The sequence below is a fragment of the Puma concolor genome, chromosome B1 (genome assembly GCF_028749965.1).
Source record: "Puma concolor isolate L17-30 chromosome B1, mPumCon1.1.hap2, whole genome shotgun sequence".
Classification (NCBI taxonomy): Eukaryota; Metazoa; Chordata; class Mammalia; order Carnivora; family Felidae; genus Puma; species Puma concolor.
In genome coordinates, this window is record NC_141670.1 from 96,849,261 (window position 1) to 96,862,051 (window position 12,791).

The following is a 12,791-nucleotide window of genomic DNA, read 5'->3' on the forward strand; positions in this document are numbered from 1 at the left end:
AGCTTTGACAAAATCCAATCCCCATTCATGATAAAAACTTGCAGTAAACTAGAAACAGAGGGGAACTTCCTCAACTTGATAAAGAATATCTACAAAAAGCCTACAGCTGTGAAACCAGAAGCTTTCCCACTAAGATCAGGAACAAGGCAGTGATGTGACCTCTTACCATTACTTTTCAACATCATCCTGGAAGTACTAGCTAATGCCATTTGACTAAAAATGGAAATAAAAGTTACATAGATTGGGAAGGAAGAAATTTGATATGATTATCTATGTAGAAAACAAAAAAAAAGTGGTGGGGGTGGGGGGGCCCTGGGTTGTTCAGTCAGTTGAACATCTGACTCGATTTTGGCTCAGGTCATGATCCCAGGGTCATGGGATTGAGCCCCACGTCAAGCTCCACATTGAGCATGGAGCCTGCCTAAAAATCAATCTCTCCCTCTCTCTCTCTCTCTCTCTTCCTCTGTCCTTCTTCCCTGCTTGTGTGCTGTCTTTCTAAAATAAAAAATAAAAGTAAAACCCCAAAAAATTCAACCAAAAAGAAAGAAGCAATCATAGCATAGTAAGGTTGCAGGATATAGAGTTAATATACAAAAGTCCATTGTATTCCCACATATCAGCAATTAACAAGTGGAATTTTAAACTAAAAACACAGTGCCATTTACCTTAGCATGTAAAAAAAATTACTTAGATATATATCTAACAAAATATACAAAGTCTATGTGAGGAAAACTGATGACAGATATCAAACTAGAAGTAGATAAATGAAGAGATAGTCCATGTTCATGGATAGGAAGACTCAGTCAAATTGTCAGTTCTTCACAGCCTGATCCATAGATTGAGTGCAATCCCAGTCAAAATCTCAGTAAGTTGTTTTGTGGATATTGACAAACTGACTGTAAAGTATATCTGGAGAGACAAAAGACCCAGAATAGCCAACACAACACTGAAGGAGAAGAAGAAAGTCAGAGACTAATACTACCAGATTTCAAGACTCACTCTAAAGCTATAATAATCAAGATAGCGTGATCTTGGTGAAAGAATAGACAAGCAGATCAATGAAATAAAATAAATGAAATAAAACAACCTAGAATGGAGTAAAATATAGACCCACATAAATACAGTCAGCTGATCATTGACAAAGAAGCAAAGGCAAGACAGTGGAGCAAAGATAAGTCTTTTTAGCAAATGGTGCTAGGACAATTAGACATTCACATGTAAAAGAATGAATCCAGACACACCCTCCACAAAAATTAATTCAAAATAGGTCACATTCCTGGGGCACTTGGGTGGCCCAGTCAGTTAAGTGTCTGACTTCGGCTCAGTTCGTCTCATGGCTCATGACTCTGAGCCCCACAGCTCAAACCCTGGAGCCTGCTTCAGATTCTTTGTCTTCCTCCCTGTCTGTCTCTCCCCTGCTAATGCTCTGCCTCTCTGTCTCTCAAAAATTAATAAACATTAAAAAGTTTTTTTTAATGGGTCACAACCCTAAATGTAAAATGCAAAACTATAAAATTCCTAGAAGATAACATAGAAGAAAACCTGGATGATCTTGAGTTTCGTAATGAATTTTTGGATATAATATCAAAGGCACGATTGATGAAAGAAACAATTGGTAAGTTGGACTTCATTAAAATGAAAAGTTGCTCTGTGAAAGATAGTCAAGAGAATGAAAATTCAAACCACAGATTAGGAGAAAATATTTGCAAAAGACATAACTGACAAAAGACTGTTATCCAGAATATATGAAGAACTCTTAAAACTCAACAGTAAGAAATCAGCTCAATTAAAAACTGGACCAAAGACCTTGACAGACACGTCACCAAAGAACATATACAGATGGCGTATAAACATACAGAAAGGTGCTACACATCATATGTCACCATGGAAATGCAAATTAAAATAATAATGAGGTGCCATTCATTACATCAAGTATGTGCCAGATGTGCCTGTTAGAATGACCAAAATCCAGAACCCTGATACCACCAACCTCTGGGGAAAATGTGGAGCAACAGGAATTCTCATTCATTGCTGGTGGTAATTCAAAATGGTATGGCCACTTTTGAAGGCAGTTTGATGGTTTCTTACAAAATTAAATATACTCTTAACATATTGTCCAACAATTACACTCTTCTGTATTTATCCAAAGGAGCTGAAAACTTATGTCCACACAAAAAAACTCAACATGGATGTTTATAGCAGCTTTTTTCACAGTTGCCAAAATTTGGAAGCAACCAAGATGTCCTTTAGTTAGGTGAATGGATAAACTGTGGTACATTCAGACAGTTATTTAGCACTAAAAAGAAATGAGCTATCAAGCCATGAAAAAAACCATGGAGGAAACGTAAACACATATTATTAAGTGAAAGAAGCTAGTCTGTAAAGGCTACATATTGTTTGATTCCAACCGTATGGCATTCTTGGAAAGGCAAAACTATGGGGTAAAAAGACTGACGGTTATCAGGAGTTAAGGAGAAGAGAGGGATAAATAGGCATAGGTGAAGCAGAGAGGATTTTTAGGACACTGTACCTACTCTGTAGTGAATACATATCATTATAAATGTGTCCAAACTCACAAAATGAACAGCACCAAGAGTGAACTCTAATGTAAGCTATGGACTTTGAGTGATAAGGTTGTGTCATTATAGGTTCCTCAGTATTAACAAATGTATAACTACAGTGAGGGATGTTGAAAATAGGGGAGGGCTTTGCATATTATGGGGTCAAGAAGCATAGCAGAAATCTCTGACTTCTCAATTTTTCTGTGAATCTGAACTGCTCTAAAAATAGTCTATTAAAAATCACATATCAACATAGAAGAAATCCCAAATATCACACCATAAAACTACCTTTTCATAGATTAGCGACTTACTATATGAATATATATGGAATGTTTAAAGTTTCATTTCTTGTGCACTAATAATTCTAGCTTAATGAAAGATAATTTAGATTAATCATCTGATTTGTAACATAGGGTTAAGATCTTCATTATAATCAGAATTCACAATTTAGAAGCTTATTTCAAAATTTAAAAACATTTTGATATACAGTACTTACATAAAATAAAGTTATGCTGAGTGCACCTGGATGGCCCCATCGGTTTAGCGTCCAACTCTTGATTTCAGCTCAAGTCATGGGATCCATCCCTGCTTGGGATTCTCTCTCCCCCTCTCTCTCTGCCCCTCCCCCACTCACAGGTGCACATGCTCTCTCAAAATAAATAAACATTTTTAAAATAAAAAATAAAATAAAGTTATGCTAAAGATAGTTGAATATTAATTACTAGTGTACTGACAGTAAGCGGGTTCATCCAAAGCATAATCTACAATTAGTAGAAAATAATCACACTGATTCTCAAAAATAAATAAATAGTTAAAAACAAATAGCTGTGAGGAGCCAGTCATTTTAAAGGTTGTTTTTAGTTTAGTCTCATTTGCAAAATATTAAATTTTATCAACTGATTGATATGCTTGCTCAGTTTTACTGATTAAAGCCTTTTGAGGAGAAATGTTAAAAAAAAATTTTTTTATGTTTATTTATTATTTTAGAGACAGAGTGCAAGCAGGGGAGGGCAGAGAGAGAAGGAGACGCAGAATCCAAAGCAGGCTCCAGGCTCTGAGCTGTCCACACAGAGCCCAATGCGGGGCTCGAACCCATGAACCACGAGATCATGACCTGAGCCAAAGTTGGCTGGTTAATCGACTGAGCCTCCCAGGTGCCTCATGAGCAGAAATGTTTAATGATCATGTTAATAAAATTTACTATGTACGTTGGCTGTTTATAAGTTTTGCCAAAAAAAATTTTTGAATTTATATACCCATGTACATTTTAGGCCACAGGTTATCCTCAGGATATGGTGTCACTGCCCAGTTCTGTGTTTCCTTTTAAAATACGTGATAAGAGGTCTCTTGATTTCAGCTCAGGTCACGATCTCATGGTTTGTGAATTGGGCTTCGTACTCTCTTTCTCTCCCAGTCTTTCTGCCCCTCCACTGCTAGCTCACGCATGCATTCTCTCCCTCCCCCTCCTTCTGAAAATAAATAACATTTTTAAGAAATTAAAATACGTGATATGAGTGTATGAATACAACTAATATGAGAAAGGGGTCTTATTTTTTTCTCTCTGGAATCCCTCAACCTCTGTCACCCATTTAGTATGTTTACTTAGAACTCCTTGACATTCTGTGCTGGAGGCGATTTCTGAAATCCTGAGATAGGCAGCTCTTTGAAGATTGAGGTTTTTTTGTTTTTGTTTAATAATCAATATGGTCATGCTCTGTTGATAGGGTAAGTGTGGTATTCTTGTTACAAACAAGAATTTGTTTGTTGGTATTTCTTTGTTACAAACAAATCATTTTACCCATTTTTTTCTTAAGTTTTTACAAACATATTTATTTACAATATGAATTGAATTTATAGGAGTGTGCTGAAAAACAAAGCCAAATTGAACGAGCCATTAGGGAGAAAAAAGCAGTGGAAGAAGAACTAGAAAAGGTAAAAAGGAAAAAATACCTAAACTCAACTGCAGATATTCACTATTACTGTTTGCTTTCATCACACTGCCTACTAGCAATCCCTATATTATAAGTGAGTGTTTTTACCTGGAATATATTCAGAATCTGTACTTAAATACTAGTATTGCCTGAATACATTTCTTTATAAGAGTGGCCATAGTACTTGTACTTTTTACTTAAAGGTGTACATTTTTTGAAGTAGCTATCCTTGATTAAACCTTATTCCAGTAGTAAATTTTACTTCATCTTCCTTGTGTTTTTAAATTCTATGCCAACTTTTATTGGGTTCAGGCCATCTATAAATACAAATATGTATAACCAGAAAATTACAACATTGCTCTGATTTTAACCTTTTAAAAGTATAGGTTTTTATTTTGTAAGTAGAAAAATATTACCCAAATGATATTTATGAAAAAATACTGTAAGAAGTGTGTAGTTTAAAATTTGTTTCTTACTTAGATAGCTTTTTTATCATCAGTAAATATCCCACTCTTGTAAAATACCTTGGGAAAAAATGGAGACTACACTTGGTGCAGAATATACGGTATTTTAAGTGGTGCATTAGGAACTTTTGTAGAGAGGTTAAGTAAGTTACCTAATGTTAACAAATACTAAATGTTACAGTCAGACTTTGAATTTCAAAGAAGAGTACATACATGCTGTGCTACATAGCATAAAGAAAATCAGTAAACTTAGCAATCAGTAAAAAGCATGTGACATATATGTGTTATTGACATAAAAAGATCATGACATCAGATAGTAAATGAGTCCTTTACAAAGCAGCATATAGCATACATGTCATATTCCAAGTGGGACCTTTATGGTCATCTTTCTCCTGCAAGGTTGATTCCTTCTGAGTTACTATATGTTATGGAATAGGTATAGATCCCATTTAGATTGCCACCTGCTATACACCAGGGCTGGGATGAATTTCTTAATATTACATGGCATAGAGTAAGGAATAGGCTTAATTGAGGAAATGTAAAACTTACAATACTAAAGACAACAGGTAAAGAGAAGGTACAGGTCCCTAATTCTCCCACTGTCCCACAAACAAGTGTGCTGAAGTCAAAGCACTGCTGGGACTGTACTATAGGCCTGTATTTTAGTAGTGGGACATTAACTTGCTGATATTTTACCTTTTTATAGAGTAGGATTGGCAAAGCAGTCTTTTCAGTGGAAGAAGATACAGGTTATTGGCCAGGCAGTCTGGATTTAGAGGATAGCCTTGTGTGGGATTTGTCTGAAAATGTGAGCTGCTTAGCACCTGGCAACTTCACACTTCTTGGGATGTTATAACCCCTGTGTCGTGGTAGGAAGCTTAGTCTTATAAGAAGCTGAGCTTGGGTACAGTCATTCCCGTTGGGGAAAGAGGAACTCCCGTTTCAGTTAGATCATTGTCTAGTTAAACCAGAGTAAGATTCTGAAGTCACTTTCAGATAGTTCTACTCATTGCTCCATAGCATATGTCTGTATTTTTTAATACCAGAATATAGAATTTTCTTAAAAGGTATTCAAGACAATTGAATCAAAACAGTTATCTCTAAGTGGTGACATTTAGAGTATTTTTTTTATTTCAACTATTTTATATTTCTTTTTAAAATATTGAAACTGTCCCCAGTACCAGATGACTTCACAGGAAGTTCTATCAAACAAAGAAGAGTTAATACCTATTCTTCCCAAACTATTCCCTAAAATAGAAAAGGAAGGAAAACTTCCATATTCATTTCATGAGGCCAGTATTACCCTAATACCAAAACCAGATAAAGACACCACTGAAAAAGAGAAAAAGTTTTCTCAATGACAAAACTGAATCCAAACTATACATTAAAAAAAACAAATCATTCACCATGATCAAATAGGATTTATTCCTGGGTTGCAAGGTGGTTCAGTATTCACAAATCAGTCAGCATGATACAGCACATTAATAAAACTTTTTGAATAGTTTAGCATAAGCATGAACAAGTTCAAAAAATAAGCAATTATGTCAGTTTTCAACATTTTATTTTATAAATATGAAACACCAAAATTATTGATATGTTTTAGTGTGTTACAATGGGAACAGATGAACACATGATTATGGGTTTTTTATTTATCCATTGACTTCAGTTTCTACACTGTATAATTTGTTAAGACAGTTTTCTTCTGTAAGGTAGTACATATAAGCTTCTTTTGCAGATTTACCATGAAGGCAGAGTAAATGAAAGTGATTACAGAAAACTAGAGGAAATGCACCAAAGATGCCTGGTTGCAGAGCGTTCAAAAGACGATCTTCAGCTAAGACTTAAGACAGCAGAAAATAAAATAAAACAACTTGAAATAAAGTAAGTTATTTTATATTTTCTATTAACATTTTTGTAATTCACATACTTTTTGACAGATTCTTTACTTTTCTTAAATAGGACTTATATATATGTTGGGACAAAAAATTTAGCACCAAATAGAATTTTTTTCAAGCTTATTTCTGAAAACTAATTTGTTTCAGAAGAAAAGATTCAACAGTATTATACCATTTATATCAAATTTCTCCTTTCTGGCAGTTAAATAGAATGCTTATAAGATTGGGTTTTTCTTCATACTAACTAAGCTATTGCAGTAGCTTCCTTACAATTATTGCTTTTATAATCAGTTTATACTTATATTTCTTTTTTTTTTGAATATTCTATAATAATCCTTCATGTTTATTTATTACATTGTCTATTAAAATGGTAAATTTATAATCTGGTATATCCATTCCAACTAATTTTCTACCTTTCCTGCCAGAGTGTTACTTAATACAGTAAAACTTAATTTGAATTGCATGAAATCTCAATCTGTTACAGAATATGTTTGATAGATATTTTAAAAATAAAGATGAATACTGTCAGCAATATAGTGGAATGAATTGGAGGTACCCAGCCCATATCCCTCCACAGAAACAAATATGTGAAAGGCATCCCTGGACAAAAGTGCCTTTGTGAAAGCTTTGGGATCCAGGTAGGAGGTTACAAATCACTATTGGAGCCCCAAAACAGGGAGGCAGGCCTACACACCAGTGCCAGCATATACTATGGTCCTATCTGTGGGCCAAAGCAGCCCCATCTACATGTGGACTTGGCTCTAGCCCTGCTTGTTGACAGTCCTGCACCTAGCCTCTTCCACTTAGGGATTCAGGAGAAGCCATGCCTGTGAGTGCTTCTGATAACAGGCCTGCCAAACTCAGACCTTACTGTCCCTGCAACCTGGCTTTAGTTCCACTCTACTGTAGTCTGGAAGCAACCCTGCCACCCAGAACCAGCCCAGTTCTGGGAGTACTAACAGTTACCCAGCAAAAGTCACACCTGGCCACACCTCTAGTCACAGGCCTACCAACCACAGACCTGACTGCAGACTTAGCAAAAACCATAAGACATGGATCCAGCTTTGCTGTACCACAGTTTGAGGTAGTCTTTCATGGCTAGGCGTCCAGCCAACCACCCAAAAGACTCAGCACAAGCTACACCCATAGATGCTTCCAGTTACAGACCCACTGACCTCAGAACTGACTACAATCTGTGAAGTAGTTTTGTGACCCAGCTTTAGTCCCACTCTACCACAGTCCAGAAACAGTCCTATGCACATATGGACCAGCTCAGTGGCATGACAGGAGCACCTTTAGGAACTCACTGGACAAAACACTTGACAGTGCCCTTGGTTACATGCCTGCCAAACATGAACTTGGCAGTAGTCACATGACATGGTTTCAGCCTTGCTCAACCACAATCCCAGAAGCAGCCTCATCAGCTATGGGACTTGGCAGGAGGAAGTCTTCCTCCTTCAGTCTGTAAGGACTAGAAGAGGAATCTGCTTCAAATACACAGATACCAAGAAAGAATTGGGCAAATATGACATCATCAAAGGAAACTAATAAACTAATAAAGGAAACTGATAATTGACCCAAAAGAAATGGTGATCCATGGACTGCTTAACAAAAATTTAAAATATCGTCTTAAAGAAACTCAGCTAGGGGCGCCTGGGTGGCGCAGTCGGTTAAGCGTCCGACTTCAGCCAGGTCACGATCTCGCGGTCCGTGAGTTCGAGCCCCGCGTCGGGCTCTGGGCTGATGGCTCAGAGCCTGGAGCCTGTTTCCGATTCTGTGTCTCCCTCTCTCTCTGCCCCTCCCCCGTTCATGCTCTGTCTCTCTCTCTCCCAAAAATAAATAAACGTTGAAAAAAAAAAAAAAAAAAGAAACTCAGCTATAAGAGAACAGAGTCAACTAAATAAAATCAGAAAAATGTTACATGAACAAAATGAGCAGTTTAACAAAGAAGTAGAATCCATTAAAAAGAAACAAACAGAAATCCTGGAGCTGAAGAACTGAACTGTAAAATTCTGTGGAGTTTCAGTAGCAGACTTGATCATTCAGAAGAAAATCAGCATGCTTGAAGAGAGGTCATTTGAAATCATCCAGTTAGAGGAACAAAGAGAAGAATGAAAAAGACTGAAAAAAACCTACATGAGTTATGGGACATCTTAAAGTGAATTAGTATACACATTATGAAAATCCCAGAAGGAGCAGAGAATGAGAAAGGAACAGAAAGCTTGTAAAGAAATAATAATAGAAAACTGCCCAAATCTGGGGAGGGAATTGAACATCCAGATCCATGACACTCAAAGAATCACAGAAAGGCTCAACATCAAGAGGTCTTCACCTAGACACATTATAATCAAATTGCCAAAAATAAAAAAGAATTTTTAAAACAGGAAGTGACTCATCACATACATGGGACTCCCTCCAACCCCAATAAAAGTATTAATGGATTTCTTAGAAGAAACTTTTTAGCAGAGAGAAAGTGGCATGATATATTCAAAGTACTGAAAGAAAAAAAAGTGCAAACCAGGAATACTATACCCAGCAAAGTTGTCCATCAAAAGTAAAAGTGAGATTAAAAACTTCCTAAGATGAACAAAAGCTCAAAAGGGAGTGCATCACTATTAGAGTTGCTGTATAAGAAAAGCTAGAGTTTTCAAATGGAACTAAAAGGATACTAATTAGAAACAAAAATATGTGAAAGAATAAAACTTTCTGGTAAAGGAAAGTATATTACCAAAGTCAGAATACTCTAAGACTCATAATAGTACTACATAAATCACTTTTAACTCTAGTATAGAAGCTAAAAGATAAGATTATTAAAAATAACAAGAAGTACAATAATGTGATAATTGATATACAATATAAAAAGATGTCGGGGCGCCTGGGTGGCGCAGTCGGTTAAGCATCTGACTTCAACCAGGTCATGATCTCGCGGTCCGTGAGTTCGAGCCCCGCGTCAGGCTCTTGGCTGATGGCTCAGAGCCTGGAGCCTGTTTCCGATTCTGTGTCTCCCTCTCTCTCTACCCCTCCCCCGTTCATGCTCTGTCTCTCTCTGTCCCAAAAATAAATAAACGTTGAAAAAAAAAAATTTAAAAGATGTAAAGTATGTCATCAATAACACAGAATGTGAGGAGAGAGAGAAATAAAAGTGATTGAAATTGTTACCAATTTAAAATAGACTCATAACAGACGTTTTATGTAAGTCTCATGCTAATCAGAAAAAAAAAAATGTGTACTAGACATCCAAAAGGTAAAGAGAAAGGAATGAAAGCAGCTACTACAAAAATTCAACAAATCACAAAGGAAGACAACTAAAATAGGAATAAAAGAACAAAGGAACTACAAAATGGAAAACAACAAAATCACGAGTTACTACCTATTAGTAATTACTTTTAATTTAAGTGGATTAAATCATCCAATCAAAAGACAGAGTGACAGAATGGATTAGAAAATAAGATCCAACTATATGTTGCCTACTAGAGAGTCACTTTAAACTTGAGGAAACACATAGGCTGAAAATGAAGAGATGGCAAAAGATATTCCATGCGAATGGTGCCCAAAAGATAGCAGGAGTATCTTATATCAGACAAATAGAATTTAAGTCAAAAACTATCACAGGAGGGATGCCTGGATGGCTTGGTTGGTTAAGCATCCAACTTCAGCTCCGGTCATAATCTCAGGGTTCGTGAGTTTGAGCCCCACGTTGGGATCTCTGCTATCAGCATAGAGTCCATTTTGAATCCTTTGTCACCCTCTCTCTGCCCCTCTCCTATTCATGTGCATGTGCTCTCTCTCCGTCTCTCTCAAAAATGAATAAACATTGTTCAGTGCAGTTGTTGGGTTGTAGGGTAGTTCTATTTTTAACTTTTTGAGGAACCTCCATACTCTTTTCCAGACCTACTCTACGATCCAGCAATTGCAGTATTAGGCATTTACCCAAAGGATACAGAAATACTGATTCGAAGGGATATGTGCACCCTGATGTTTATAGCAGAATTATCAACGATAGCCAAACTGTGGAGAGATACCAAACACCTATCGACTGATGAGTGGATAAATTAGAGGCAGCATATATACAATGGACTGTTACTCAGCCATAAGAAAGAGTGAAATCTTGTCATTGGCAGCAACGTGGATGGAGCTAGAGTGTATTCTAAGTGAAATAAGTCAGGCAGAGAAAGACATACAGTATGATTTCACTCATACGTGCAATTTAAGAAATAAAACAGATGAACACATGGTGGGGAAGGGAGAAAAAAGAGAGAGGGAAACAAACCCTAAGAAACCCTTAAAGATAGAGCATAAACAGAGTTAATGGAGGGAGGCAGGTGGGGGATAGGCTAAATGGGTGATGGATACTAAGGAGGGCACTTGTTATGATGAGCACTTGGTGTTACATGTAAGTGATGAATCACTGAATTCTGCTCCTGACACCAATATTGCACTGTATGTTAACTAAAATTTACATCAAAATTTGAAAAGGAAAAATAAAATATGTGATTATTTCTGATCTTAGCATCTTTCTGATTTTATCATCCTTTGATCATTTCCTAGATCCATCATTTCATTAGAAACTTTATCAGCCAAAGTTGAATAGGAAAAAAGAGTTATAGTATACGGAACTAAAGGACCTTATATATATTTCCTCTGACACCTGTTGACCAGAGAATGTTCACAGTATTTGATTAGCTGGGTTTGAAAAGATAGAAATTTTAAAAGATAGGAATATAAGTTGTTAGCATATTGAAGCAACATACATGTTTGAAGGTTGTGTTACCCAATAATCCATTGTTGAGAAAGTTCAAGAACTATAACCTATTAAAACTGATAAAATGAGATTTGTAGAGCTGGAAGTTTATAAAAAAAATTTTTAAGTCATGCAACAGAAAAATATGAAATAGGTCTTATTGTAATTTAGTAATCTAGACAGCTAATGTGTCTTCCTATGGAGTTAATCAAAGTAGTAAAGGAGTTTTGATCATTATCTATTTCACCTTCCTTATCATTAGCTTCAGTTTATCCTCTTGAAGTCCTTGTTACACAGTGATTCTCAGTGTTAGTAAAAATTTGAAAAAAGTTTCACATAGATTTTATAGGTGAGTGGTAACTGTTCAGTGTATTAGTCAAGATTGCTAAGCTGAATGTATTTGCCTGGGCTAATATAACATTGTGAAACCACATAGTTTAAATCCTCAGTGAAGATAACAACTCAAGCAACAACAGATGTTGGAGAGGATGCGGAGAAAGAGGATCTCTTTTGCATTGTTGGTGGGAATGCAAGCTGGTGCAGCCACTCTGGAAAACAGTATGGAGGTTCCTCAAAAAACTAAAAATAGAACTACCCTACGACCCAGCAATTGCACTACTAGGCATTTATCCACAGGATACAGGTGTGCTGTTTTGAAGGGACACATGCACCCCCATGTTTATAGCAGCATTATCAACAATAGCCAAAGTATGGAAAGAGCCCAAATGTCCATCGATGGATGAATGGATAAAGAAGATGTGGTATATAAATACACACACACACACACACACACACACACACACACACACAGAAAATGGAGTACTACTCGGCAATCAAAAAGAATGAAATCTTGCCATTTGCAACTACGTGGGTGGAACTGGAGGGTTTTATGCTAAGTGAAATTAGAGAAAGACAAAAACCATATGACTTCACTCATGTGAGGACTTTAAGAGACAAAACAGATAAACATAAGGGAAGGGAAACAAAAATAATATAAAAACAGGGAGGGGGGACAAAACAGAGGAGACTCATAGAGAACAGACTGAGGGTTGTGGGAGGGGGGATGGGCTGGATGGGTAAGGGGCATTAAGGAATCTACTCCTGAAATCATTGTTGCACTATATGCTAACTAATTTGGCTGTAAATCTAAAAAAATAAATAAATAAAAATTAAAAAAAGAAAATCCTCTGTGAAGAGAA

The 12,791-nt window shown here is 36.4% G+C and overlaps 1 protein-coding gene across 3 annotated transcripts in view; it reads left to right on the top strand.

The window, feature by feature from the left end:
• The window catches only part of SCLT1 (sodium channel and clathrin linker 1), a 217,658-nt gene that overhangs the window by 144,643 nt on the left and 60,224 nt on the right, over positions 1 to 12,791 (top strand). For all 3 annotated transcript variants that reach the window (XR_015250225.1, XM_086704243.1, XM_086704244.1), the window contains 2 exons: positions 4,419 to 4,493; positions 6,692 to 6,837. Coding sequence is in view for 2 of the 3 variants with exons in the window: in XM_086704243.1 (XP_086560369.1) it covers positions 4,419 to 4,493; positions 6,692 to 6,837 (221 nt within the window). In the remaining variant the exon portion in view is untranslated. The remainder of the gene's footprint in view (positions 1 to 4,418; positions 4,494 to 6,691; positions 6,838 to 12,791) is intronic.